The 27,765-nt window shown below is 36.9% G+C and overlaps 1 protein-coding gene across 3 annotated transcripts; it reads left to right on the top strand.

The window, feature by feature from the left end:
* The first annotated feature begins 3 nt into the window (after positions 1-3).
* LOC127619201 (limb region 1 homolog-like protein) lies at positions 4-23,920 on the top strand. Of its 3 annotated transcripts, none has more exons than XM_052092005.1 (17): positions 4-72; positions 246-346; positions 11,177-11,261; positions 13,302-13,335; positions 13,599-13,738; positions 14,960-15,063; positions 15,166-15,289; positions 15,496-15,564; positions 15,744-15,808; positions 15,946-16,018; positions 16,186-16,269; positions 16,358-16,434; positions 16,522-16,599; positions 18,811-18,975; positions 19,283-19,349; positions 19,910-20,071; positions 21,104-21,484. In XM_052092005.1, exons 2-17 carry the CDS (start codon positions 284-286, stop codon positions 21,187-21,189), a joined length of 1,476 nt encoding a protein of 491 aa, XP_051947965.1. In that variant the 5' UTR covers positions 4-72; positions 246-283; the 3' UTR covers positions 21,190-21,484. The 3 variants fall into 3 exon arrangements, 1 of the variants encoding a protein (XP_051947965.1); XR_007967544.1 differs by adding an exon at positions 21,512-23,920 and having other exon boundaries at positions 23-346; positions 21,104-21,255; XR_007967543.1 differs by adding an exon at positions 21,512-23,920 and having other exon boundaries at positions 23-346; positions 21,104-21,298.
* Positions 23,921-27,765: the final 3,845 nt, after the last annotated feature.

Raw genomic sequence — 27,765 nt, 5'->3', positions numbered from 1 at the left:
CTCAGTTGTTGAGTATCTTTGAACATGCTGACTCGGAGAGTTCCATCGTGGTTACGATTTCCCTGTTAACAGGTAAATTATCATGCGCGAAGTCTTTATCCACCGAGAATGAAATTGAAGTGAAACATGAAAAGCTTGTTGACATTGCGACTTCAGTTGGACCAACTGCCAATGCATTTTAAGGGAAAAAGCCTTCGTGTACTTTAAGTATTCGAGCCTTACCTACTCGGAGAAATGTTTTGCAGCTTATAACCGAGGACACTCCAAGACATGGTTTCAAAGCATGGAAACAGACGACGTGTCGGTGAGAGAGCAACTATTCCACGACCGAGTCCGAGAAATCATTGTGAGTTATCTCCTCATGCTAATTTGTTTTCTTCCGTTAGAATGTTTACACATTAAGTAACAAAGATAACATTTTAAGTATGCCAATGTGAATGTGCCCTTGTGTATGACCTGATGGAATGCCGCAAATTATATTGATTGATATGATAATTGTGCGGCGTTACCCGATGATCCGAATGCCTGTTACGGGCATAAAGGAAAATGTGCACTAGAACAATATGTTCTCTCATTCAGATTTTTATGAATAGATTTTGTGTTTGTAAATGTGCTCCTTAATTAATCCAAACATTTAGTTGTAAATTCTAGCATTGTGTACTAGCAACAGTACACAAAAGGTGTATTTTGATATGACTGCGCCCACAGACTTTGCTAACATCTTTTGATTAATGTATTTTCTAATTGGCACACTTTACAATGGAAGAAAACATGACTTCTCAGTTTTGAAATATTGTGATACAGAGCTGTACATTTGGAAAAAATGAAGAGCTTTAGCGTCCATGTCTTTTTTTTTTTTTAACCCATAACACTGTACAACTCAAACTGAACTTCAGACCTGAAGAACCTTACAGCAAGACACTTGATGTTGACCTTTACCTGTTCATAAAGATCTCACACTCAGCATTTATGTGTAGAGCCAGGTGTAGTACATATTTTTAATGACTATTTATTATGAAATTCATTAGTAAAAATAATGCATAGAAATTAACCAAATTGGCAGTTAAGAATTATAGTACTAATTTGCAGACACAGTATAAGTTTCATACTTGATTTTCTTATGCCAACAAATGCTTCTCGTAGCTATCTGTTTTGTTATGTTTTAAGTGTATACACCTCCTTTTGAGTTTTGTTTTTTGTCTGTGTTATACAAAGCTGTAAATGTGAGATGGCAGGCTTAGTAAAATCCACAGATGGATCACAACTACATCATGTAAATCAGATGTATTGTGCTGCCCCAGGCTGTGGGCAGGGTAGGGTAAAAAAAAAAAACAGAACCTCCTGCTGTCATAGACATTGATCCCTGTCACTGTTATGTGGGGTTTATAATATAAATAAATCTGTGCTGACTTGGAACTGTGAACAAAATCTCACTTTTAACTTAAATCTGTGCTGATTTAAGTTAAAACTGAGTTTTTGTTCCAGTTCAGCCATTGTCTGGACTGTTGACATTTTACCAAGAACAAATGATTCACTATGAGCTGCGATACTAATTAATTTAAGACCTACAACCAAATTAAATTTAATTAAACTGAAGCTAAAAGAGTATTCTGGGTTTGATGCAAGTTAAGATCAATTGACAGCTTTTCTAACATAATTTTGATTTCCACAAAATTTATTTTGACTCATCCCTTGGATCATCTAGGTGAACGTGAGGCATTTACAATGGAAGTGAATGGGGCTGCAATGTAAAGCTTATAATTTCATAAAAGCACTTGTGTTTTATTTGAGCTGTAAAATCATCATTTTTGCAGTGGACTACTAAACTTCTGGGATTACAGGGTTTACAGAGTTATAAAATTGGACATAACTTTACACAGAAAAGGTTAGTAAGTGATTTTATCACACTATAATTTAACACTGATATTGTTTACATCTTCTGGCTATACTTTTTGCACAGTGGGTATTTAAACATGTACAGATTGGCCACATTCACTTCTATTGTAAGTGCCTCACTGACTACGTTTACATGGACCCCAGAAAGCGGCTTAATGTACAAGCGCATAAACTCGAACATGAGGGACCGTCAATGTAATTGAGATGTACCATATTCTGATATGTTTTAATTAGCAAGTTAAACCTTTTTATTTCTTTTGTAGATGGTAGTATCTCCAAGTAGCAGTACTTGCTGAATTCCCACTTGAAAGCAAACCATTTTATGACATTTTGATATTTATGACACTGTCATTTATGTCAGAGTTTTTGCCTTTGTTGATCTTCAAAAGCGACACAACCTGTTACAGAGAATAGCTGATATGGCAAGATTCCCACTCTGTAGATGCACAAGGAATTCAGTGTTTTTGTACTGCATTTTATTAAGGTGCATATCTGAACATGTTGCTTAACTGTGCACAATAGAGAGTTTTATACTCCCCTCTAAAGATGTTTAATACTTCTGAGGCTTTACACAGTATCGTTCTTATGATTGGACACCTTTTTCCTCTTTGTTCAACTAGTTCCTCATGCAATCCAACTTGAGAGCATAATAAGGAAGTGCCACTTAAGAATCATGCTCTGTTTCTAACTTTGATTATGCAAAAGTGAAAAGCAATTTTAGACCTTTCTGAACTGAGAAGATGCTTCTAGACTGTTCTCGAACAAATCAAGTAGTTTTAGTCCCACACCTGTTCTTGCAAGTGGCTTATCTAGCATCGAACGCCATGTTTGTTATTTTCTCTTTGTGTTAATTTACAGCTGGCCTAAAGCAGACCATTCTACTAAATAGGCTGTTTCGCTTCAAGTTATATCTTAGGCCTCATTACAAGTCTTTTTGTGCAGTAAGGATTACTCAAAGCTCAACTTTTGAAGAAACCCTGCCAAATTGTCAGAACATGCACTATAGACGACCTTTGTGCTGATGCATGATGGTCAGACCATATAATATAGGCTAAGTGGAATCATTCAGTATCAACCAGCAGCCACAGTGGCATTGTCCCATATACAGTGAGGAAAATAAGTATTTGAACACCCTGCTATTTTGCAAGTTCTCCCACTTGGAAATCATGGAGGGGTCTGAAATTGTCATCGTAGGTGCATGTCCACTGTGAGAGACATAATCTAAAAACAAAATCCAGAAATCACAATGTATGATTTTTTAACTATTTATTTGTATGATACAGCTGCAAATAAGTATTTGAACACCTGTTTATCAGCTAGAATTCTGACCCTCAAAGACCTGTTAGTCTGCCTTTAAAATGTCCACCTCCACTCCATTTATTATCCTAAATTAGATGCACCTGTTTGAGGTCGTTAGCTGCATAAAGACACCTGTCCACCCCATCCAATCAGTAAGAATCCAACTACTAACATGGCCAAGACCAAAGAGCTATCCAAAGACACTAGAGACAAAATTGTACACCTCCACAAGGCTGGAAAGGGCTACGGGGAAATTGCCAAGCAGCTTGGTGAAAAAAGGTCCACTGTTGGAGCAATCATTAGAAAATGGAAGAAGCTAAACATGACTGTCAGTCTCCCTCGGACTGGGGCTCCATGCAAGATCTCACCTCGTGTGGTCTCAATGATCCTAAGAAAGGTGAGAAATCAGCCCAGAACTACACGGGAGGAGCTGGTCAATGACCTGAAAAGAGCTGGGACCACCGCTTCCAAGGTTACTGTTGGTAATACACTGAGACGTCATGGTTTGAAATCATGCATGGCACGGAAGGTTCCCCTGCTTAAACCAGCACATGTCAAGGCCCGTCTTTAGTTTCCAATGACCATTTGGATGATCCAGAGGAGTCATGGGAGAAAGTCATGTGGTCAGATGAGACCAAAATATAACTTTTTGGTCATAATTCCACTAACCGTGTTTGGAGGAAGAAGAATGATGAGTACCATCCCAAGAACACCATCCCTACTGTGAAGCATGGGGGTGGTAGCATCATGCTTTGGGGGTGTTTTTCTGCACATGGGACAGGGCTGACTGCACTGTATTAAGGAGAGGATGACCGGGGCCATGTATTGCGAGATTTTGGGGAACAACCTCCTTCCCTCAGTTAGAGCATTGAAGATGGGTCGAGGCTGGGTCTTCCAACATGACAATGACCTGAAGCACACAGCCAGGATAACCAAGGAGTGGCTCTGTAAGAGGCAAATCAAGGTTCTGGCGTGGCCTAGCCAGTCTCCAGACCTAAACCCAATAGAGAATCTTTGGAGGGAGCTCAAACTCCGTGTTTCTCAGCGACAGCCCAGAAACCTGACTGATCTAGAGAAGATCTGTGTGGAGGAGTGGGCCAAAATCCCTCCTGCAGTGTGTGCAAACCTGGTGAAAAACTACAGGAAACGTTTGACCTCTGTAATTGCAAACAAAGGCTACTGTACCAAATATTAACATTGATTTTCTCAGGTGTTCAAATACTTATTTGCAGCTGTATCATACAAATAAATAGTTAAAAAATCATACATTGTGATTTCTGGATTTTTTTTTTTAGATTATGTGTCTCACAGTGGACATGCACCTACGATGACAATTTCAGACCCCTCCATGATTTCTAAGTGGGAGAACTTGCAAAATAGCAGGGTGTTCAAATACTTATTTTCCTCACTGTATTATGAATAGAGATCAGATGGAGAGCTTTGAATACTAGCCCACCTCTGTCCTTGGATTATGGTAGATTAGGGATAGAATATTTAGGTTTATCTTCTGTCTAGGACCTACAAAAGACAGGGGATTCTAGGCATCAGTAAACATTGTTATATTTCAACCTTTTTTGTTGTTTTAAAAGGATTTCAGTCAATGGTGTATCCACTGCTGTCAAGATGTTTTGAGTCACTGAGGCCTTATGTTTGGAAATGAATCTGCCCCACCCAAGGAGTTTTACTGGTTGTAAAGTCTTTGTTATGTCCATGTAAATATAATTTTTTTATGATATGATATAAGCTCATTGGATACATGGCTGCATGTTTTAACTGTCAATCAGCATGTGCTCTAGATTTAACAAAAAGAAAACAAACTATTCATCTGCTGTGCAAACACATTTCAAATGTCCAGAGACATGTATCCCACAGATCTATTGTTCTCAAAACCATTTGCTCTTTGGAGAGAAAATCCCTGCTTCCTGTCCTGTCCATTCCCTCATCTCTTTTCCTCTCTGGCCTTTCTTTTTTTATTCACTTGGACATGTTGTTTGATTTTTGTTTGGTTCACTCAATATCCCAATATCATTTGTCCACAAAATGCATAATCATAATTATTTTATTTTTTTACTTCTAAGAAAATTTTTTCCACATGATGACCTTACACCAGAAATTAGGTTAAAGTAAATCCTAGTTTCCACAGCAGCTCTCCTCCATGATAAGAATGGGAAAAGTCATGCATTGTCCTTCCTCCATGTTAAAAAAGTAAATGGTAAAGAGATTTTGAAGAGTGGTTATCTGCTCATTACCAAGAATGTATTGAAATCAGAATTTGTATATTGCAGTTTTATATGATTTTGGTTTAATATAAGTAAAAAGTTAAATGACACCACAGTTAAATGAGACATTGGCAAAATTGTCAAAAAATGCTGACACGGCTCAAATGTGAGCACCTGATCTATTGTAGGTGTAACCAGTCCTGCTTTGCTCGAACAGGATTCAAACCGGTGTCAGGCGGCATGGAAGGTGGGCATGCTAACGTCTAGGATAAAGGGTCTTGAGGCCAGAGGTGTGAGATTACACATACTGCATAGCTATCAAGTACCAACTGGCTCCTGTTACACTGACCCCTTAAACCTCACTCCCATCCAAGTCACGGCACCACTGTAACCAGTCCTGTTCAACCCGCTCCGAGTGGGATTCGAACCGGTGTCAGCCAGCATGGGAGGGGGGCGCACCAATGAAGAAGCGAGGAGGCCTCTAGGGTCAGTTGCTAGTGCACCTCTTGAAGCCAGGGGAGCCTATACGAAGGCACTTTCTATTATAATTAAAAAAGAACAGTACTGTACTGTTTTTCACTATATTCATATTGCAAAACTGCAAATATTGTTGGTTCCTTATTATTAAAGGTATAATTCAGTAAAAAAAAATACCTATCCTAATGTTGTTCCATACCTCTATGACTTCTGTGGAACACAAATGGTGTAAGCCAGGATCATCCTCAGTCACCCATTTTAATTGCATAATGTTTTCATACAATGAAAGTAAATGATGACTGTCTGTCAGTCCCTAAATTTCTGAGAAGTATATAGGGGCAGGAGCTCCAAACTCCCAGCAAAGATATAGGGAGCCCCTAACACATTCCTTTCCCTAACCCTAAATGTGAGTGGAAGTGATGCCCTCTTTTGGAGCTGGCACAACTCTGTTTGGAGTAACCACTCCCCTTCTGGAGTATCTCTGCCCTATTTTGGAGATTCTGCCCCCTTTTGGAGATCTCCGGCCTGCAGCTATACCTACTTTAGTGTTCCATGGAAAAAAGAAAGTAATGTGGTTTTGGAATGAGGCTGAGTAAATAATGACGGAATTGTTTAGTTTTGGGTGAACAAACCATTTAATCTCTAATTGTAAACCTATGCTGTGTTAGAGCGCTGTTGGACAACACAGCATTAAATGTTATGTACGTAAGATGTAAACATCTTGTGTATATTGTCATGTTTTGCCAGTGTAATCACTCTTCTAATCCCACTTTTACCTCATTCAACACTTCATTTGCATTTGTGCTGTAATCTTCAGCTGCCATCTGTCTCTGTTACCTTCCTTCTCAAGTCTGTATTATGGCTGTTCATTCATGAGGAGTTCAGATTCCTAACATTGCACAGAAGAGCCAGCTGGCTTCAAAAAAGGACACTCTGCTAATTGATTTACTTTCAAATGCCACACCTTTAACTGTGTGTACTATTTTGTTGGTCACACAATTAGAGGTCCATATCCATAAATATATATACAGTTGAAGACAGAAGTTTACATACACCTTAGCCCAAATATATTTAAAATTGTTTTTCACAGTTCCTGACATTGAATCGTAGAAAACATTCCCTGTCCCCAACAAGTATTATTGAGGTCACGGCTTTGTGATGGCCACTGCAATACCGTTACTTTAATGCAATACCCCAATACTTTTTGTCCCTAAGCCATTTTGCCACAACTTTGGAGGCATGCTTGGTATCATTGTCCATTTGGAAGACTTTGCGACCAAGCTTTTTCCTGGCTGATGTCTTGAGATGTTGCTTCAATATATCCACATAATTTTCCTTCCTCATGATGCCATCTATTACGTGAAGTGCACCAGTCCCTACAGCAGCAAAGCACCCCAACAACATGATGCGGCCAACTCCATGCTTCACGGTTGGAATGGTGTTCTTCGGCTTGCAAGCCTCACCCTTTTTCCTCCAAACATAATGATGGTCATTATGGCCAAACAGTTCAATATTTATTTCATCAGACCAGAGGACATTTCTCCAATAAGTAAGATCTTTGTCCCCATGTGCACATGCAAACTGTAGTCTGGCTTTTTTTATGGTGGTTTTGGAGCAGTGGCTTCTTTCTTGCTGAGCAGCCTTTCAGGTTCTGTTGATTTTGGACTCGTTTTACCGTGGATATACATACTTGTTTGGAGTAGAAGAAATTGTCAGCTTTCCATTAAACTAAAATGCTATTTTTAGCCATTTTACATGCACGTTACCAGGCACGATTGTTTTTTTTATTATCAAGAAAATTCATATTGGATCATAATTTATTTTGTCTAGTAAGACCTTTGATATTATGGCAAAAATTGTATTCTTGATAATTTGTATTGTTTTCCAGTAAGAATCTTTAAAACAAGATCAATTTGATTTAGAACTTTTTTTTTTTAGAAACAACACTGCATAAGATATATTTAGGTTTTTCAGAGAATACATTTTTAACATGTGCATTTTGTCATGTACTGTAGAGTTTTTATAGTCAAAGCAAGTGAAAAAAAATCTACCAGTGCTGCAGAAGTAATCCAAAGTATTTAGAATACGTTACTGACCTTGAGTAATCTAACGGAATACGTTACAAATGACATTTTACAGCATATATTCTGTAATCTGTAGTGGAATACATTTCAAAGGTATCGATCCCAACCCTAGATATAATCAATTAAAAGTGAAACAGTCTGTCTGTACACAATTGTTGGCAAAATTACTCATGTCATGCACAAAGTAGGTGCCTAAATTATAGATTATTAATATTAAATGTGCATTTGTTAAAAATGTTATTTTAAAGACTTCAAACTAAGTGTATGTAAATTCTGACTTCAGCTATGTGTGTGTGTGTGTGTGTGTGTGTGTGTGTGTGTAATAATATATATAATATATATATTAACAAGTAAAGGTTGCGCAAGGAAGAGGTCTTTCATTAAAAAAAATCTAACCTTTGATTGAAGTAAAACAATTAAAATTGAGGAAATATCTAATTATTAAATACATATTTTCCTCCAAAAAGCATTGGCCATAATTATTTTCACCCTTTTATTAAATATTTTTTGCAACCTCCCTTTGCGAAGATAATATAATGCCTAATGAGGTTGGAGAACACCTGGTAAAGGATCTGAGACCATTCCTCCATACAGAATCTCAACAGATCCTTCAAATTCAGAGGTCCATGTTGGTGGACTCTCCTCTTTAGTTCACCCCACAGGTTTTCTACGGGGTTCAGGTTAGGGAACTGGGATGGCCATGGCAGAACCTTGATTTTGTGGTCAGTGAACCATTTTTGTGTTGATTTTGATGTTTGTGTTGGATCATTGTCCTGCTAGAAGATCCAACTACGGCTTGTAAGCTTTCTGGCAGAGGCAGCCAAGTTTAGATTTTTTATCTGTTGGTATTTGATAGTCTATTATGCCATGTATCCAAACAAGATGCCCAGGACCTCTGGCAGAAAAACAGCCCCACAACATTAAAGATCCAGCACCACATTTAACTGTGGGCATTGGGTACTTCATCATCTCTGTGTGCGCCAAATCCATCTCTGGTGTTTGCTGCCAAATAGCAAAGAAGATGCTTCAGTTTGTTGTTGAATGAGAGCAGAGGCTTTTTTTCTTGAAACCCTCCCAAACAACTTGTGGTGATGTCTGATATTTTTTTGAGACTTTCAACAAATTTCTGCAATTCTCCAGCTGTGATACTTGGAGAATTTTTGGCCACTTGAACCATCCTCCTCACTGTGCATGGAGACAATATAGAGACACGTCCTTTTCCAGGCCAGTCCTTTTCCTTTTCTTAACATCTCCAGTTGATTGTAACATGTTAATTATTGCCCAGATGGTGGAAATGGGTATTTTCAATGCTTTGGCCATTTTCTTTTAGCCACTTCCCATTTTGTGAAGCTCAACAACCTGTTGCCTCACATCAGAACTATATTCATTAGTCTAACCCACTGTGATTGATGATTAAGGGAATTTGGCCTGTGTTACCTCATATTTTTTCTCCCTTTGAAACGGCTGAACAATTTCATGTTCCTAATCACCCAGTTGCACAAAAAAATGTGAATATACTTCAGATATAGTTTACTAATAATAATTTCTAGGGGTGCCAGTAATTGTGGTCATCATCTTTTGGAGAAAAATATTTAATAACGAGATATTTCCCCTCTTTCAATTGTTTTTCTTCAATCAAAGTTTTAAAGATGCAGATTTTTTCAGACTTCACTCATATTTACCAAGGGTGCCAATATTTTTGGCCACAACTGCATAGCTTAAAATGTTATTTTTGAGAATGAAAATGTACCGTGGTCCGGACCTCGGTGACCTAATAACTGGTTACGACCATGTCTCTGCTGTCTGCTCTGTTACAGGGTCTCTGTCTAACATGTTCTTGATAACCTATATTTGCATTTGGCAATGTATCCATTACCACATTTTGCACAGCACGTCTTATAGTTGAACTTGCCTGTTCATGATTAGGAGGCTCATATTAACAGCATGACTCATACTGCAGATGGGTGAGAGAATTTGTGCCATTGCTGATACTTAGCTGTCAACGTAGCATTTACACCCACTCTCACCAATTTTGTTTTACATATTTTAATTTAGTACACTTAAAGGAATAGTACACTTAAGGGAAAGTCTGTCATAATTTACTTACACTCATGTTGTTCCAAACCCATATCACTTTATTTTTTTTTTATGCAGAACACAAAAGAAAAAATATAAATTAATATCCAAGTCCATCTTTTTAATACAAAGTCGATAGTGACCTACTTTAAAGCTTAAATAAGACCCATAATTATCATAGAAGTAGTCTGTGGCTTGTGTGTGAAAAACAAACCAAAAATATTCTCGAAAGTAATTTTTCAGTTAAAATGTTTGTCTGTTATGTGTTGCTGTTTGGGATGCCCAAATAAACAGTACAATGTTTTGATAGCATAATAGTGTGTACACCTTTCGGGGAAATAAAACTAATGGATTGCTTATAGCTGTCTCTACGTATTATACTGGGATGGGAAAAGGTATTTAAAGTAGGGTGAAAATTTTGAAATGTACTCAATCGACAGTCATTAATATTAATGAATGAAAATCAATTAATCATTAAGAATAACAATAATAAACTGTAAGTGGTGAACAGCCTGAAACTCATAAAATACAAGACACATATTTTACTTCAGTCAAAGCTTTATATATACAAAGTTTGATTTTTGACTGCAAATATTCCTTACTGTAGAAGGTAAAGTGAATATGTGATCAGCCACCGAAGAAGGTCTATGTGCACATAGTTTACTGTTTAAATATCATTTAAATAAATACACTTTAAGAAGTGCAAGTATTGGTATATTCCTCTTGAAATATTTTGTTAATATATATTCTGCCGGGTGACTATAAATTACTGAATGCATTTGTACTGAAATTGACTCATCAAAGATCGATAAGCTTAATCGATCAAATTATTAATGACTAATTATTATTCATTTGCATCCCTAATTCAAACATCGAAAAATTACCCAATTTAGTTTTAAGTAATTCACGTATATACAATACGCTTGAAATGTGTGCGTTTAAAATCTGTGCTTCAGCTATGCTGGTTCTTTGCTGGTTCATTGAAGTCTGTTTTTCCCCTGTTGTTTAATATTCAGACATCTTTAAGGACAAGCAACAGTATGTGGAGCTTCATGTAGTCTGTTTTTGTTATAGCAAAACCATGTTGTTTTCATGTTTGCTCAATGCATTTTTTTTCTCTTTTAGATTTGCGTGCTACTTTTCAGTTGCCTGTACATCTTGTCCCACTTCATTCTCACTCACTTCAAGAAGAATGCTGAGTTTGTCACTGGTAAGTTTGATAGACACCCCCATCTCCGGAACGGACAGCTGTTTGTCTTCATGTAGTCAAAGCAACGGTGATTACAACTCTTCTGAGAGCTCAACAGCATTTCTAAACACTAACTTTTTGTGGGTCAGCACATCCTGACATGGTAGTGCTTCTGCTCTGTAAATGTTGTATAGTTACTACCTACTTCATTTTCAGATAGTGAAGTATGTTTTCCTCTGTTATTTGGCAAATGGTTTTGGTGCATTTTTGTAGCAGTTAAATTATAATGAAATGGAGGAGTCTGGGCATTTGATTGCTGCAAACAATAGTTTTGTAACATTGACTGAGGCCTGCAGAGGGATTGTTCCTGAGATAATCAAGGCCTCCACTCTGAACACTGCCTGTGGTTTCATTAGAGAACACTACCTCATTTTTTGATGTACTCTCTCTCTCTGTCTGTTCTTCATCACCCGCTATATTATGCTTTACTCCCTTGTTACTCATTCATCTGCATTGGTCTTGGACAATGGCTTCAGCCTCATTGTAAGCAAAGACAACAATGTGCTGTGTGCGTTTGTGGGCTGCTTATGTATTAATGTTGTCAGTTAGATCATTGTTCGGTTCTCAAGTCTTTGGAAATGCTTGACAGTATTGAGATCGTTTCTCAAATTTCCTAGATAAGCAAGAAGGATATAGCTGTAGTCAGAGCACCAAAAATATAGGGAGCCCCTAACCCTGTCCCTAACTGTAAACGTGAGTGGAAGTGAACCCCGCCCTCTTTTGGAGATTCCGTCCCCATTTGGTGATCCCGTCCCCATTTGGTGATCTCGGCCTGCAGCTATACCTACTTGAGAAAAGTGGTGCTGACATGAGCAGCATGGTGGAAAGGTGTGTGTGTGTGTGTGTGTGTGTGTGTGTGTTAGGGATGCACCGATACTGGTATCAGATCCGATACCACGCTCATGTACTCGTAAAAATGCTCCAATACCAAAAACCGATATCATCTGACATACGAATGTAATTGCGTAAACATTCAGCACACAGATTAAAATCACGTCATGTCCTTGTGAGATTTATTTAACAGCAAAAGCGGTGATAAATAGATTTTCACATGCAGATTTTTAAATGTGAGTGCTTGTTAATGTGTGGAGCCGGTGTTGTGCAGGCATAGAGCCACAAACTGCTCATAACTTTAGAGATCTTTGGCTCATACACGGTAAAGTATTATGAGCATTGTATGCTCAGTTTGAAGTAGATGACAGCAGACAGAGTGCTAATTCACATTTTAGCATGAGTCATATACAGACTACATATTTATTTATTTATATTGTTGCCTTTTGAGGTTTAATAATTACTGTGATTCACATTGTGACCTGCTTTTCCAGATTGGGAATCTGCCGTCATTACGTCAGAGCTCCTTGGTCTAACAACACAGAAACACTTAAAAAATAAAGCTCCGTCTAAATAAAAGCTACATTTTTATGAAAAAAGTATGACAGAAATAGATTGCTACTATAAAGTTATGTAATATTCACTGTTATACTTCTACTACTAATAATACATCAATAGTAACTGTATTATATTTAAGCAATATCTTTATCTATTATGCAGAACTTTATTTGACAAAAATAATTCCAATGTTGTATTTAGGATTGTGCTGTGAGGTTCTGTATATAAGCCCTTCATTTGATAAAAATAATAATACAGTATTATGTTAAATTATTTGCTATACTTTCATTTGATTAAAGTTTTAATTAATTAATTTCACACAATTTCGATGATAAAATGTAAAATGTAATTTAGTTCAGAAAAAAAATTAATAAAAACATGAACTTGGTATTGGCAAGTACTAAAAAAAGTATTGGTACTTGTTCTAAAAAAAAAAAAAATGGTATTGGAACATCCCCTAATTTGTGTGTGGCTCTAGAGTCTAAACTAAAGCCTATTAGCTATTTATAAAAATGGGATGAGTCGTTCGTCATGTCCACCCCCACTTCCTGTTTCAGAATGTCTGAAGTAGATTAGTGTTGTTGACCAACAGTCATTTTTTTTTGTCCACAGATGACACTGAGGATGCCATTGTCAACAGAATTGCGTAAGTAACCAAAACTCTCCTGCATGTTGTAAAACTGTGTGTTAAGGATTGTTTTTTCTCTCTTTCTCGAAGGAAACTAAAGTGCTAAAGTATACACTATTGGCTTCTTATTAGATTGGCCTGAATGGTTGCAAGTGGACAATTTGTCCTTTGCTGCTCCAGCGTGGCATTTTACAACCCCCCTTCACAGCTGGCACTGGACCTGCTGCAATGCTTTAACACACATCCTCTCTGTTATTTCCTTGTTTCTCCTCACTCTTCAGGCTGTGGCTTTGTACGTTCACACTCTCAGTGGCAATGTGTGCAGTGCTGCTCTTGCCCATCTCCATCCTGTCCAATGAAGTTCTGCTTACATTTCCACAGAGTTACTACATGCAGTGGCTCAATGGATCACTCATCCGCGGTATGCACGCCTAAATGAATAACTAATCAGTTCACATTTATTGCACATGCCTAGGCCTGTCGCAGTTATTAAATAATCACCTGATCGTAATTATCTGAGATAACCGTGATTTATTGTGCACTTTAAAATCTAATAATACTTAACAATCTGAATTTTAAGCGAAAAGAAATGTCATTGCATTATGTGAGCAGTCCAAAGAACTCCAAATATAATGCTATATAATATAATATGATATAATCAGGCTGGGTTCCAAAAACAACAGTGCAAATGTAAAATGGACTAAGACTACAGGAGACATATTTAAGTATTTGGAATTATTTTGATATTTAAAATATGAATTTTTACCCCTGTGCAATATTGTTTTTAAAGTTTAAAAACTTTAAAATATTTTGTTGATCAGTTCTATTTCCTGTATGCTTTAGTCTGGTTTATTGTTTGATCCAGTTTACACATTCGATCTCCAGTTTGTGAGGTTACTTGCTAAAAAACACAAGTTCATTACATTTAAGTACTATGTTTCCCTAACGTAGTTATTAATGTAATTAATTACTACTTCATCAGGTTCCCCAACATTCTGTAGCCTAAACTAAATTTACTGTAACTCTTCTCACCAAGATGTCAATGTTTTGTTAATTTCCTCATGGACTTTTTTTGGGAACACAAAGTCTTACAGCTCTGTTATGTCTCTGTTGTTATCACATTTGTTGGACATGATTGCCAGTCTGCCAGAGGATTTAGAACAATATGGCAGTAACTTCAAGGCCACCTAATGTACTTTAAACTCTGTTTGCCCAGTTTTGTAATTTGTTATTCAATTTTCGAATGTATGGTTAAAAAAAAAAGAAAAAAAAAAGACACTTTTCTTGTGTTCTATAGTGCTACATAACCAGATGTCATAAGCTGCAAGGATTGTATTTGATGACAATAGAATTAGCCAGCCAATTTCAGGCCAGGTTAGAAATAAACACAACAAAATGCTTTATGACACTGTACTTGGTTGATTAGAGTTACAATGGGAAGGGGTTGCCCTCTAGTGGTTAATAAAAATGTTATGTTTCATATTGCATACATTTTTTTGTTGTTCATCAAAACACACAATATAAAGAATATAATTTAACAACATAACTCTCTTACAACACAAGTACAAATCTTTATTGTGGTGTGGCTGTGCTGTAAAATCTTTCAGTCTCATCTAATTTATGATCTCTTTCTCTCAATTAGGCTTGTGGAACCTAGTCTTCTTATTTTCAAACCTCTCTCTGGTCTTCCTCATGCCATTTGCCTATTTTTTCACTGAATCGGAAGGGTTTGCTGGGTCTAAAAAGGTTTGAAAAAATATGATTTTACTATAAAGTAAATGCACCTTAACAATATTTCAGTTCAGTTTAGTACTGTAGCTGGTCTCCATTGATATGTGTTTGTTTTAGGGTGTTATGGCACGGGTGTATGAGACTGCTGTGATGCTGCTGCTTCTCAGTTTGTTGATACTGGGCATTGTATGGGTGGCATCAGCTCTCCTCCATCACAACACTGCCCGTGAAAGTTTTTATGGTAAATGAACATCAGCTTGTGTGCCTGTTCAAAATTATAGCCTATTTGCTGCACTGTTCAGCTTGTATTTGCCTTAGATTGATTGGGTAGTGCACAGCTTATGATGCAGGAGATTGTTACAAAGGCTATCTGGAAGTCTTCCACTTTTTCTTCCATGCATTATAAAATAGAGCATGAAAAATGCTCTGCTGTTTCTTTTTCTCCAGACCTGTGGGAATATTACCTGCCTCATCTCTACTCTGGAATCTCACTCTTTGGAGTTCTACTGCTTTTGGGTAAGTATATCAGAATTAATCTCATTGAGATGGTTATGCAAAGCTTTTCTTATGTTTTGGCTGCTTATTGTTCTAACAATTTATCTTTCATATTAAGGTTAAATTTGGTGTTTTATTACACTGATTTATTTCCTGTGCATTTAGTTTAGCATCATCTCATTTCATTTTTGTCTCAACAGTGTGTACACCCTTTGGGCTGTCACGTATGTTTAGTGTCACTGGGAGCTTATTGGTCAAACCTCGGGTAGGTGGACAAGATATTGCAGAGTATTTGAAATGAAGGATATATTCTTATGTTGATTATTGATCATTAATAAATGCACACAAAACAATGTGTGTTTGTGTATGGCATTCAATTGGTTCCTTCTGGTCTTCTACTAGTTGTTGGAGAATGTAGAAGATTCAGTGGACTGTGCAACATTTGAAGAGGCCTCTCTCTACAGGAAGCTGAACAGTGAGTGTCAGGAAGAACTATTGGCTCACAATTTTAAGGAAATTGCCCCACCTTATAAAAATCCCACTCTGTCTCAAGATTTTATATCTGAAGAAGCTTTATTGGCACAATAAGCATTGCCTTGTAAAAACTCACATTTATTTTGCTCTCTGTATCAAATGTTTTAGGTAACACCTCCTGCTGGATCAGTGTCACTGTAGAGGCAATCAACAAGCAATTTTTGAGTGTACAGGCCAAACGCATTGCTTTAGGTGAGAGCATGCTAGTCAAACTGTTGAACACATTAAATTTAACTATGTTTTATGCATCGCTCGTGCATCTTATTTTTTTCCATTTCAGAATTGCGGAAGAGAGCATCTCCATGGCAGCGCAACCTGGGATACCCACTTGCTATGCTGCTGCTTTTAGCTTTAACTGTAAGAACACACCTTTTGGATTTTTAAATAATTGTACAGGCTACAGCTGTGCCATTGTGGCAAAATTAAATTTACTGTCTTACACAGGTGGTGTGTGTGCTGATGGTGTGTTTCCATGTACTTGAACTCCTTTTTGATGAGTCTGCTATGCCTAGAGGAATGGAGGTGAGACCTGAGACATGAGTATAATGCAAAAACATTTATATTTTACATTTCTCATACTGGAAATATTATTGGGCCTGTTGCTGTTAGGTAGACTGGGAGCAATTGCAACTCACTACATTTCTAGTGCTACAATTGTGCAAAATGGAAGCATTGTAACATTCAGACTTTAAATTCAGTATTATGATGAGACTTTCTCAATGTAAATAATTTTAGTTCTATTACATTTGGCACATATAAGGGTCAATGACGTGATGCTCTTTTTTTTTGTTGTTGTCTGGATTGATTGATTCATTCATTCAAAAATAAACAATTAAAAAACAATTACTTAAATACACCTCTACTATGATGAACATGTTTTCAATTTCTTCAAAGTAATTTTAATATTATTCTGGGGCCTAAAATCAAAACTTTTAAGTGGCATAACTGTTCGGAATCAGTAAAATAATGTCTCATTAAAAGTTGACATTCTTTAAAAAATATCTTTTTTTAGTAAAAGTAGTTTGGAATTATAGTTTTATTATTTCTTAAAAAATAAGCAATAGCATTTATTTATTTTTTACTATTAGTAATATTTGAAAAAACTTTTGTAACCAACATTCAAATTGTGATGTCACAAAACAAAACAGAAGAGATCGTTTTTAAGTTTAACCTCTTAAACATGGAGCAGCCCGGTACGGGGCCGAGAGGAGGTGGCAACCATGAAAAAAAAAATATATTATGGTTTTACTCAACAACCAGTTGCTTAATCTGCACAAAATAGTTGTTGTTTAGAAGCTTGGATTCTTATCTTTACCATGAATATATCTGATCTGACCAATTCTCAAATACTGCTTTTAAATTTGCTGATAAATTAGAACTTCCATTTTCATAACTCGCAAATTTGTGATCACAACAATCATATTTAGAACCAGTATCAAGATCACACAGCCATGTGTTATATATCTTTGGAAGGGTCTTGATTGGTAGAATATAATGAGTAAATGTGTTTTACTCAGAGACTGAACTACTGTGAGTATTAGCACGTGAAATCTGCATGTAAAATAAACAGATAAACAAACATTTTCACATTATGATATAAAATTGCATATCCCAATTTACAGCAGGCGGCTCTGGATCAAACAAGCCCACACTTTGACATATTGCTCAAAGAGTGTCATAAGCTAATGGTGTCTCAATAGTGACAGTTTGTCTGGGATCCAGTCCCTTAAGCATGATCCTGCGCATCATAGATTTCTCAGATCATCAGTTGTCTTGAGTGTTAAAGTTCATATTTGGGAGGAGGGGTTATCCCATGTTGGTTAGCTGAGCCAGAGTACACATACACAGACTATGCACAAGAGGGCGCTCAACTACATTTTTGGGGGTGATGGAATAGGTCCAAACTGAGCTGAAATTTATTATTAAGGACCATTAACAATATTTTGATCTGAACATGTATGCTTAAATGTTTGTAATTCGTTTTGTAGACAAAAATATAATTGTGCCACCCATATTAATTTATTTCATTATAAAACTAAAATTAAATAATACAAAAACAGTTTTTAAATTGATGACTTGGACCAAATAATAAAGAAAAGCAGCCAATAAGTGCCCAACATAGATGGGAACTCCTTCAATACTGTTTAAAAAGCACCTCCGGGTGATACCTCAAGAAGTTGGTTGAGAAAATGTCAAGAGTACATGTCTGCAAATTCTAGACAAAGAGTGACTACTTTGAAGATGCAAAAATATAATGCAGTTTTGATTTATTTTGGATTTCATTTAGTCACAACAAGACTGAGTGTTTAAAAATATTTGACCTGTAGAGTGTCTCTCTCTGAAATTTGAAAAAAATATTATTTTCCTTTTTTGGTCAGATAAACGATTAAAGTGATCGTTCACCCAAACATTTAAATTCTCTCATTATTCACTTACCCTAATGCCATCTCAATGTATGTCTTTCATCAGCAGAACACAGTTGAAGATTTGTAGAAGATAGAGCTCTGTCAGGTCCTTATAATGCAAGTACATGGGTGCCAGCACTTTGAGATTTGTAATTGTATCATCTCAGAGAACCTTATTTGTCCATGATCTATAAATGTTTCTTAAACTAAAAGATGGCAGGTAGATTTGTAATCGTCTGTGAGTTTTAAAGGAATTGCCGTTGTTTTTGAAAGGCTAATGCTCCCAACTTTACCACAGTTCTATAATGTGTGCTTCTCTTTGTTTCAGGACCCTCGCCTGGGGCTTGCTTCTTTCTCCATGTTTGGTTCTTTGGGAGCTGCAGTGCAGGTGGTCATTATCCTGTATCTCATGGTCTCCTCTGTCGTCGGCTTCTACAGCTCTCCGCTCTTCACTGGTTTACTGCCGCATGCACAGGACACCACCCTCACACAGGTACAGAGATGCTTATTCATAAAGACAGATGAAGGGGGACTGGGCTGTCACATATGGAGTGGTGGTGGCATAGTGGGCTAAAGCACTAAACTGGTAAGAAGGTTGTCGGTTTTATCCCCACAGCCACCACCATTGTGTCCTTGAGCATGGCACTTAACTCCAGGTTGCTCCGGGGGGATTGTCCCTGTAATAAGGGCACTTTAAGTCGCTTTGAATAAAAGTGTCTGCCAAATGCATAAATGTAAATATATGCTTAAACTTGGCTGTAAAGAGCCACAACATCAATATTGTGTATGTCTCTCCACAGATTATAGGGAACTGTGTGTCACTTCTAATACTTAGTTCAGCTCTGCCTGTCTTCTCTCGCACATTGGGTAAGCACATTAATAATATTCATAATTTTTACACAGCTCTCTGGAATACATGATTCGAATTGGTAAATGGCAGCATTCTAGGGTTAAATATCGCAACCGATTTCTAACGTAGTTCTTACTTTTGTGCTAGACTCATGTGTACTCTCACAAAATAAAATACAATTTCTACCCAAATCATGCCAATTTGTTAATTAGCTGTATAGTAAGCAAGATAATGTACAGTCAGCTGCATTATGGTAAAATAAACCACTTCAGGGTGATACAATACCTGACCACCCTGTTATGGTTTATTTTGCAATTAATGACTGGTGAAAAATACATTATCCCTTATAAGGGTAACAGGTTTGGTATGTAAATGTGATTTTATTTGGATTTGCAGATAAACCGATATATTTGACACATTGGTGGACCTAGATTAATATGGCCTAATGTAGCATTTTCTTTTCGGTCCACAAGAGGGCGCATGATAGCAAAGTTTCTTTCACATCAACTGTGTTTTACAGATGCAAAAATGTAATGTATTTAGCTTGATATTCCTCTTTTCATTTAATGATGTTTAGGAATCACAAGGTTTGACCTTCTTGGAGACTTTGGACGGTACAACTGGCTCGGCAATTTCCACATTGTTTTCCTGTACAACGTGCTGTTTGCTGGGCTCACCTCCGCCTGCCTCATTAACACAGTCACATGGGCCTTACAAAGAGAACTCATTCGTGCCTTTGGTTAGTCTCATATTTGTTTTTGCAAGTGTGTGTCTGTTTTTTGGGGGGAAAGCTGGTCCCTTTTTTTCTCTTTTTTTGTAATTTCTCAAAAATCCCAAATGTGAATGACTTTCTTCTGCATAATTTTTTTGAAAAAGATTTATAGAAGAATATCTCATCTCTGTATGTCCATACAATGCTTGTGAATGGTGGTCAGAACATTGAAGCTCCAAAAAGCATATAAAGGCAGCATAGAATTAATTCACATGACTCCAGTGGTTAAATCCATATCTTCATAAGCTATATGATAGGTGTGGGTGAGAAACAGGAAAGATAATTTATAGTAAAAAAGGAATTCCTTTTTGATAATATGCAAAAAGAATGTGATTTTTTTTTTTTTATATAAATTAAATATTGATCTATTTCTCACCCACACTCTAAACATATGGATATAACCACTTGACACATTGTGCTTGTTCATGAGGGTGAATAGATGATTTTTTGGCAAACTATCCCTTTAATAACTGAAGAGTTTGTTCTGACATTATCTCACAAAGGAAAAAGTGTGAGTAACAAGATTTGTGATTGTGCACACATTGTGTCTAAAAGGACAAGGGGTGTGCTACACTGCCAGTGTTTGTAGTTAGCCTTTGGGTGAGGTGTTCCCATTGCAGGCCATGTTTCTCTATGGGTAGGTCTCTTTCCTCAGATAGAAAAAGCACAATTCTCTCAGGAAAGTGAGAGGGGACAGGAGGGGAGAAGGGTTCCTTAGGGATCTAGGGGCTCTGCTGTCAAAACCCTTCTGGAGCACACACACCCCTTTGCCCTCTGCCCAACACAAACAACACTGCTTCACATAACCAATTCCCCTCCCACACACACTTGCATAGACCATCTTCACAAGGCCGATAGCATCTCCCTGTGTCTGGCTTTTGTTCTTTGATTGATTTGCTTGTTTTCAGCACAGACATTGCTTGTCTAAATGACCTTTTCTGTGTTTTAGATCAAGGTTAAACATCTAATGTTGTTTACACTCCCTTTTCCTTTCTCCAGGTCTCCACCGACTGCCTTTGACTGTGTCTCGATCTACGATCCCCCTCAAACTTCTCCTGGCCAGTGGGCTGACAAGAATTCAGTGAAGAGCGACCATCGATCGCTGTGTCTTTCTCCTGTTGGACCAGAACTATGTGTTTAGTACATCATAGGTGAATATTCACCACAGCTGTGCTCTCACAGGTTGGCTGAAAGGTATACCATGATGTTCTCCAAATGGACCTCCTCGGTGGGATTCTGCCTTTTATTGTAAATGTGTACCGTATTAGTATTTCGCATATTACTGCATTTTAAAACAGGAAAAAGGGATCTTTCTGTAGCCCCTTCTTAATGGCAGATCATTGGACACCGCTTGAAAAAAATGCCTTATGTCAAAAGCCATTGTTCATTTTTCATATGTCCAAACAGGAGATATTTCAGAGGATGACATCACACCCATGACAGTGTTTCCTTTTCCTGGTGGTGGAATGAGAGTGTTTTTCTCTCCTGGTGGGCCCCAACGCTTTCCCCTTGTATACCACTATTTTTAGTGTCATCCAGCGAATGTACTTGGGGGTGCCTACTGTACTGCTGTATGGAGCCATTTGCAGGACGTCCAGTCTGATGTGTGATAGGGTTTGTCTTCTAACTGAAGAAACATTTTGAGGAAAGGGATTAAAGTGGACCAGCACTGATCTTGTTAGTTTATATACTGTATGGGAATTATAGATTATATCAAATGGGAATACGTTTTAAAAGAAAACCACATTTTGATATGTGTCTTTGCAGAGTTCAGGTTTTAAAATGTATGAAAAAAAAAGTGTCATGTATCCTTGATGGCTGATGCTGGTTTCAAGCTTATGGCCAAGTTAACTGTGAATGTTTTGGGTTTTCCCTGTATTTGTTATTCCATATGTGAATCTTTAATGTGCAATATGGTATTATGTAAAGTGAACACCTTTACACAAATCTAACTTAATTTGTTCAGATGACCAAATGAGGCAGGTCTGGTTCAGTGGTGTCTGTACTGATTAATGGGAAAGTTAATGATGTTAAGTATAATAATTTTTGGGTGGACTATCTCTATAAGAACACCCAGATTGGTAAGTAAGGTCAATGTTTGGCTAGTTTGGACATTTTTAGGTTAAGCAGCATAGAGGGACAATCAACACGGACACTAGGGTGCTGTGATTTAAGATAAACGGGTCTTTCTAAATTCGACAATCACTCATTATTGTTTTTTATATGGTGCAGTATTATTTATGGTGTACACATTCAGTTTGCTGATCACTTTTATATGTAAGATTCTATTTATATACAAATCTCTTTCAGGTGGTGGCCAGTAGGAGACAGTATGTCAAAATGTATTATGTATTAGCGCTCTAAACCTCAGTGTTTTGGGATCTTTCTTAATTAATTTTTCTCTCAAGTCCAAGCATACATTGTAGCTTTCTCATTTTAAAACATTATAATTTTATAAATCAAAATTATATTTTCATTGCGTATCTTTTACTGTCCTATAGCTATATTAAAGGGATAGTCCACGAAAAATGAAAATAGTCATAATTTACTCACCCTAATATTGCTCCTGGCCAATTTGACTTTCTTTTGTGTCAGTCACCATCCACTTTCATGGTACTGGAAAAACGAGATGCAATGAAAGTAAATGGTGATTGAGCTGTCTCGTTTTGTGTTGCACAGATGAAAGTACATCATTCAGGTTTGGTTCTAAAAGAGGATGAGTAAATGATGACAGAATTTACATTTTGGGCTGAACTATCCCTTTAAGACCAATCTGGGTAAGTGTTTTAAAAAAAATAAATAATAATTTTTAACTTTAAGGATGGTAATGCAAAAGATTGATTGTTGAGCTCTGACAGGCTATATGTCCTGCATTAATGAATCGTATGAGGATCACTTTTCCATTATTAATGGCAAAACGTTTTTATAGAAACAAAGAAAATGCAGTGAACACAATTTATTTTTTTAAAGAAACTGCTGATATTGTAAGAGTTTGAATGTATTTTCAAATTCAGTTAAATCACTTCAAGAAAAGTCAGCAGTTGTGACGAACTGTAGCATTTTGTGAACCAAGAACAATAAATGTATTCTCACCTGTTTTGTAACCAATGTGTCATTTGTAAGAGTAAATATTGTTCTTAGTATGGGGCAAGTGATAAAGAAACTAGTTTTTGACTAAATCGTCCTATGACCATTAAAGAGAGGTCAGCATACATTGCGTGCCATTTGAGCACCTGACCACTGCTTTTATGCTGCCGATGTAGTTATGTTTAGCTTTGGTGTTAGTGTGCTTGTCTGTCCATACATCTTCCCCAGCTGTCTCTCTAACTGTAGCTGATCAGCTTAGCTTTAATCAGGGTCTTTATTTTGCCCCGGGTCTGTCAGCAGGCCTGTAGAAATGCCGCCGGTGACCCATCACGTGCTTTCCCTGCATGGATGCCTGTGGCAGATAAAACCCCTACATCATCAGTAGACCCAACACACACACACCTCTATATAGTCCATCCGTTTTCCTTGTTGAGTGTTCATTTCCTTTTAATTTTTCTTAGAGCAGAAAAATAATTCACTCTAATTAGGATTTGTCTGTCTTTATTTTTGTTTTCTCTCCATTATTGCAATTTTGTAAAATTTTGTTGGATGTCTTGATGAATCAAAAATTTGGGGATTTGTTTGGTTGAATTTCCTCTGTTAAACCTCTTTATGAAAAAGCTTTTAACAAAATACCAAAAGTCCTTGTGTGAGTTTTGACATTGCTTGTGTAGATTATTACAGTTATGACCTCTATCAATAAGTAAAAATTGAAACTGAATTAATACCCTTGACATCAATAAATAAATAAATCCATAAAATAAAAAAATGCTTTAAGTTTTATTCATTTAATTTAGCTAAACATTACACAAATTAAATTTGATGGAATTTTATGAAATTCAAAATACTTAAAAATCTTCAACATGGGCTAAAATATTTTTGAGTGTATATTTAAATTAGAATTAATTACATTTAAATACATACATTTATTCATTTAGCAGACGCCTTTATCCTAAGCGACTTACAAAATGATGTATACAATATAAGCCAAGAAAGATATAAGTGCAAACAATGATTATATGTGTATAATTATAATATATAGTTTTTATATAAAGAGTCAAAAAATTATTTTAGGATTATTGAATTTCAGTTTCATAAAATTCCATTAAATTGAATTCAGTATTCTTTGATGACATTTAGAAAATAATAAAAAAAAAAAATCTATTACACAATTCAATTTGATGGAATTATTGAATACATTTAAATGCACAAATCTTAAAAAGAGGCAAAAATATATTTTTTTTAGTTAAATTAAAATATTTATACTAAGGCAACAGTACTGTGAAGCCAGAGACGAAAGTAAGAAAATATTTATAGTGAAAGATTTCTGCATTTAGGGTGCATAGAAAAAAAAAGTGTTTAGATTGTGGTAAAAGACTCAAGGGGTGGGAGATTCACAATAATATGACACCTTTACATTTAACACATTGTTTCTTGACTTTTTCCACACATATACTGTGTACTGTACAAGGCTGGTTTACCTTGAAACTGAGAGTGTTGGTTAAACTAAACTCAGCAAAAAAGAAACGTCCTCTCACTTTCAACTGCTTTTATTTTCAGCAAACTTATTGTGTAAATATTTGTATGAACATAAAAAGAATCAACAACTAAGACATAAACTGAACAAGTTTCACAGACATGTGACAAACAGAAAAGGAAAAATGTGTCCTTGAACAAGGAAGGGAGGGAGGGGGTTCAGTATCTGGTGTGGCCACCAGCTGCATTAAATACTGCAGTGCATCTCCTCCTCATGGACTGCACAGATTTGCCAGTTCTTGCTGCGAGATGTTACCCCACTATTTCACCAAGGCGCTTGCATGTTCTCAGATATTTCTGTGGGGAATGGCTTTAGCCCTCACCCTCTGATCCAACAGGTCCCAGACGTGCTCAATGGGATTGAGATCCGGGCTCTTCGCTGGCCATGGCAGAAATCAGACACAGATCGAGCAGTATGTCTGGTGGCATTGTCATGCTGGAGGGTCATGTCAGGATGAGTCTGCAGAAAGGGTTCCACATGAAGGAGGAGGATGTATTCCCTGTAACACACAGCATTGAGATTGCCAGCAATGACAACAAGTTCAGTCCGAGGATGCTGTGACACACTGCCCCAAACCATGATGGATCCTTCACCTCCAAATCGATCCCACTCCAGAGTACAGGCCTCGGGGTAAAGCTCATTCCTTCAACAATAAACATGAGTCCGACCATCACCCCTGGTGAGACAAAACTGCGACTCATCAGTGAAGAGCACTTTTTGCCAGTTCTTTCTGGTCCAGTGAAGGTGGGTTTGTGCCCATAGGCGACATTTTTGCAGGTGATGTTTGGTAAGGACCTGCCTTACAACAGGCCTACAAGCCCTCAGTCCAGCCTCTCTCAGTCTATTGCAGACAGTCTGAGCACTGATGGAGGGAATGTGCATTCCTGGTGTAACTCGGGCAGTTGTTGTTGCCATCCTGTACCTGTCCCTCATGTGTGATATTCCCGATGTACCGATCCTGTGCAGGTGTTATTACACGTGGTCTGCCACTGTGAGGACGGTCAGCTGTCCTTCCTGTCGCACTGTCTTTGGTGTCTCACAGTACGGACATTGCAATTTATTGCCCTGGGCACATCTGCAGTCATCATGCCTCCATGCAGCATGCCTAAGACATGTTCATGTAGATGACCCTGGGCATTTTTATTTTGGGTTTTTTCAGAGTCAGTAGAAAGTAGAAAGGTCTCTTTAGTGCCCTAAGTTTTTATAACTGTTACCTTAATTGCCTACCATCTGAAAGCTGTTAGTTTCCACATTTCCACAGGTCTATGTTCATTAATTGTTTATGGTTCATTGAACAAGCATGAAAAACATTGTTTAAACCCTTTACAGTAAAGATCTGTAAAGTTATTTGGATTTTCAAAATTATCTTTAAAATACAGTATGCTGAAAAAGGTTTATATTGGGTGGACATACTGTATATCACTCCTGTTGAGCAACATAGGGCATTTGACTGGTCCAAATTATTTTAACATATCAGACAAGAGGAAGACAGTCAGTCTTTCACAGGTCGTGATAGGCTATCTTTATTGTCAAAGCACAAGAATGAAGGGAAAAAGACAGATTAGCTTTCCTGGTGGTTGTTTGAAGTGTGTGCCAAAGTGCATTAGAAGATATTATTCCTTCTGGAAAATAGAAAACTCATGGCCGGAAAAGACTTTCTTGCTAATCAACTGATAATGCGCTGCACTGCCTGCCTGCAACATGACACCCACACCCACCTTGCACACTCATGACACACTCTGTTCACACACTCAAGAGCCTTCCTCGCATATAACCCAAGAAATGTTTTTGGAGAGGTCAAAAACCTTGTGACCTTGTGAATTAAAATAAATAAAAGCAACACAGAAAATGGTGTTAATAGTCCTCTATTATGAACAGAGATAATAATTTGCATGCGTATACACCCATATTTGGATGATTCTTCAATTAAGGGCATATTTGACAACTTGAAATCTTTAAAATAATAACATAGCTTCAAACTATGTTTCAACTATGTTTGGCAATTACACATAACAAACAAATTCTCAGATCATATGGGGGACACTAATTATTTGTTTCCTAGCTATTTGTTTAATACTAATGAAAAATTACAAATTGCACATGTATACTAAATCGATTAAAACAAAATATTTTTATGAAGGTCTTAGGAAAATGTGTAAAAGAAAATTTCCCTGATTTCCCTGGCACTTTCAAGAATTATATGGATAGTGGAAATTAAAATGTCTGGGTTTAACAATTGAATTAAAGAGACACAACAATTTATTTAAAGACATTATAATCTATAAAATAACTCTAAAATGATTGTTATTGTTTTTTTAATCATACTAGTGGAATTTTAAAGGTGTAAGATGGTGTGTCTGTGATGTTTTGAATAATTTATTTTTAAATAGATACTAAAAAGATTGAAATATTTTTTTTTTTTGATTGTGAACGTTATTTAATATATGTAACAATAGATAAGTCATTAGCTAATTAATTAGCCCTACAAAAGCAATGGTCTTCATTGCTTGAGATATTAATACACTGTTGTAAAACAAATACTGTTTCTATATCTTGTCAGCATGAGAGCAGAAACAGTATTTTATATGAGGTATATTCTCTTCTGACCTTTAACCTTTTTGTTTCGGGTCAGGACGTTCCACCCTGATCTGGAATTGTTCTGTCAGTCATTGTATTATAACGATTATTGTATAGGCAAATTTGTATCTCTTGTAAAAGACTTGCACAGAGTATGAATATAGAGGGTGCATGACGTGACATCTAAACTAGGCCATAATGTAGCACAGTGTTTTTTGCACACCTATGACAGATCATGCTGTTTATCCATGATCCCTTGCCACATTGCTCTGGACTGCGATAAGCATGTTATTTAAGTTAAGGGACAGCCTATGAAGCTGTATGTTGCCACTGTCAAGTTTCAGAACAAATACTATTTGTACGATTCAGGTATACGCAAATATTTATCCTTAGAAGTTGTTATACTCAAACAGCCCTGGGAAAAAAGTAAGCATACTGCATATACATGCAAATAGGCCCG

Source organism: Xyrauchen texanus, chromosome 25, assembly GCF_025860055.1.
Source record: "Xyrauchen texanus isolate HMW12.3.18 chromosome 25, RBS_HiC_50CHRs, whole genome shotgun sequence".
NCBI lineage: Eukaryota > Metazoa > Chordata > Actinopteri > Cypriniformes > Catostomidae > Xyrauchen > Xyrauchen texanus.
Note: the sequence above shows the minus strand (reverse complement) of the source record. Positions and strands in the feature narration are given on the sequence as shown.

Coding starts and splice junctions, on each gene's coding strand:
- LOC127619201 (XM_052092005.1), top strand. CDS start 284: ATGGAAACAGACGACGTGTCGGTGAGAGAGCAACTATTCCACGACCGA. Junction 15,290..15,495: donor TGCCCGTGAAAGTTTTTATG/GTAAATGAACAT, acceptor CTTTTTCTCCAG/ACCTGTGGGAATATTACCTG. Junction 16,270..16,357: donor GGCCAAACGCATTGCTTTAG/GTGAGAGCATGC, acceptor TTTCCATTTCAG/AATTGCGGAAGAGAGCATCT.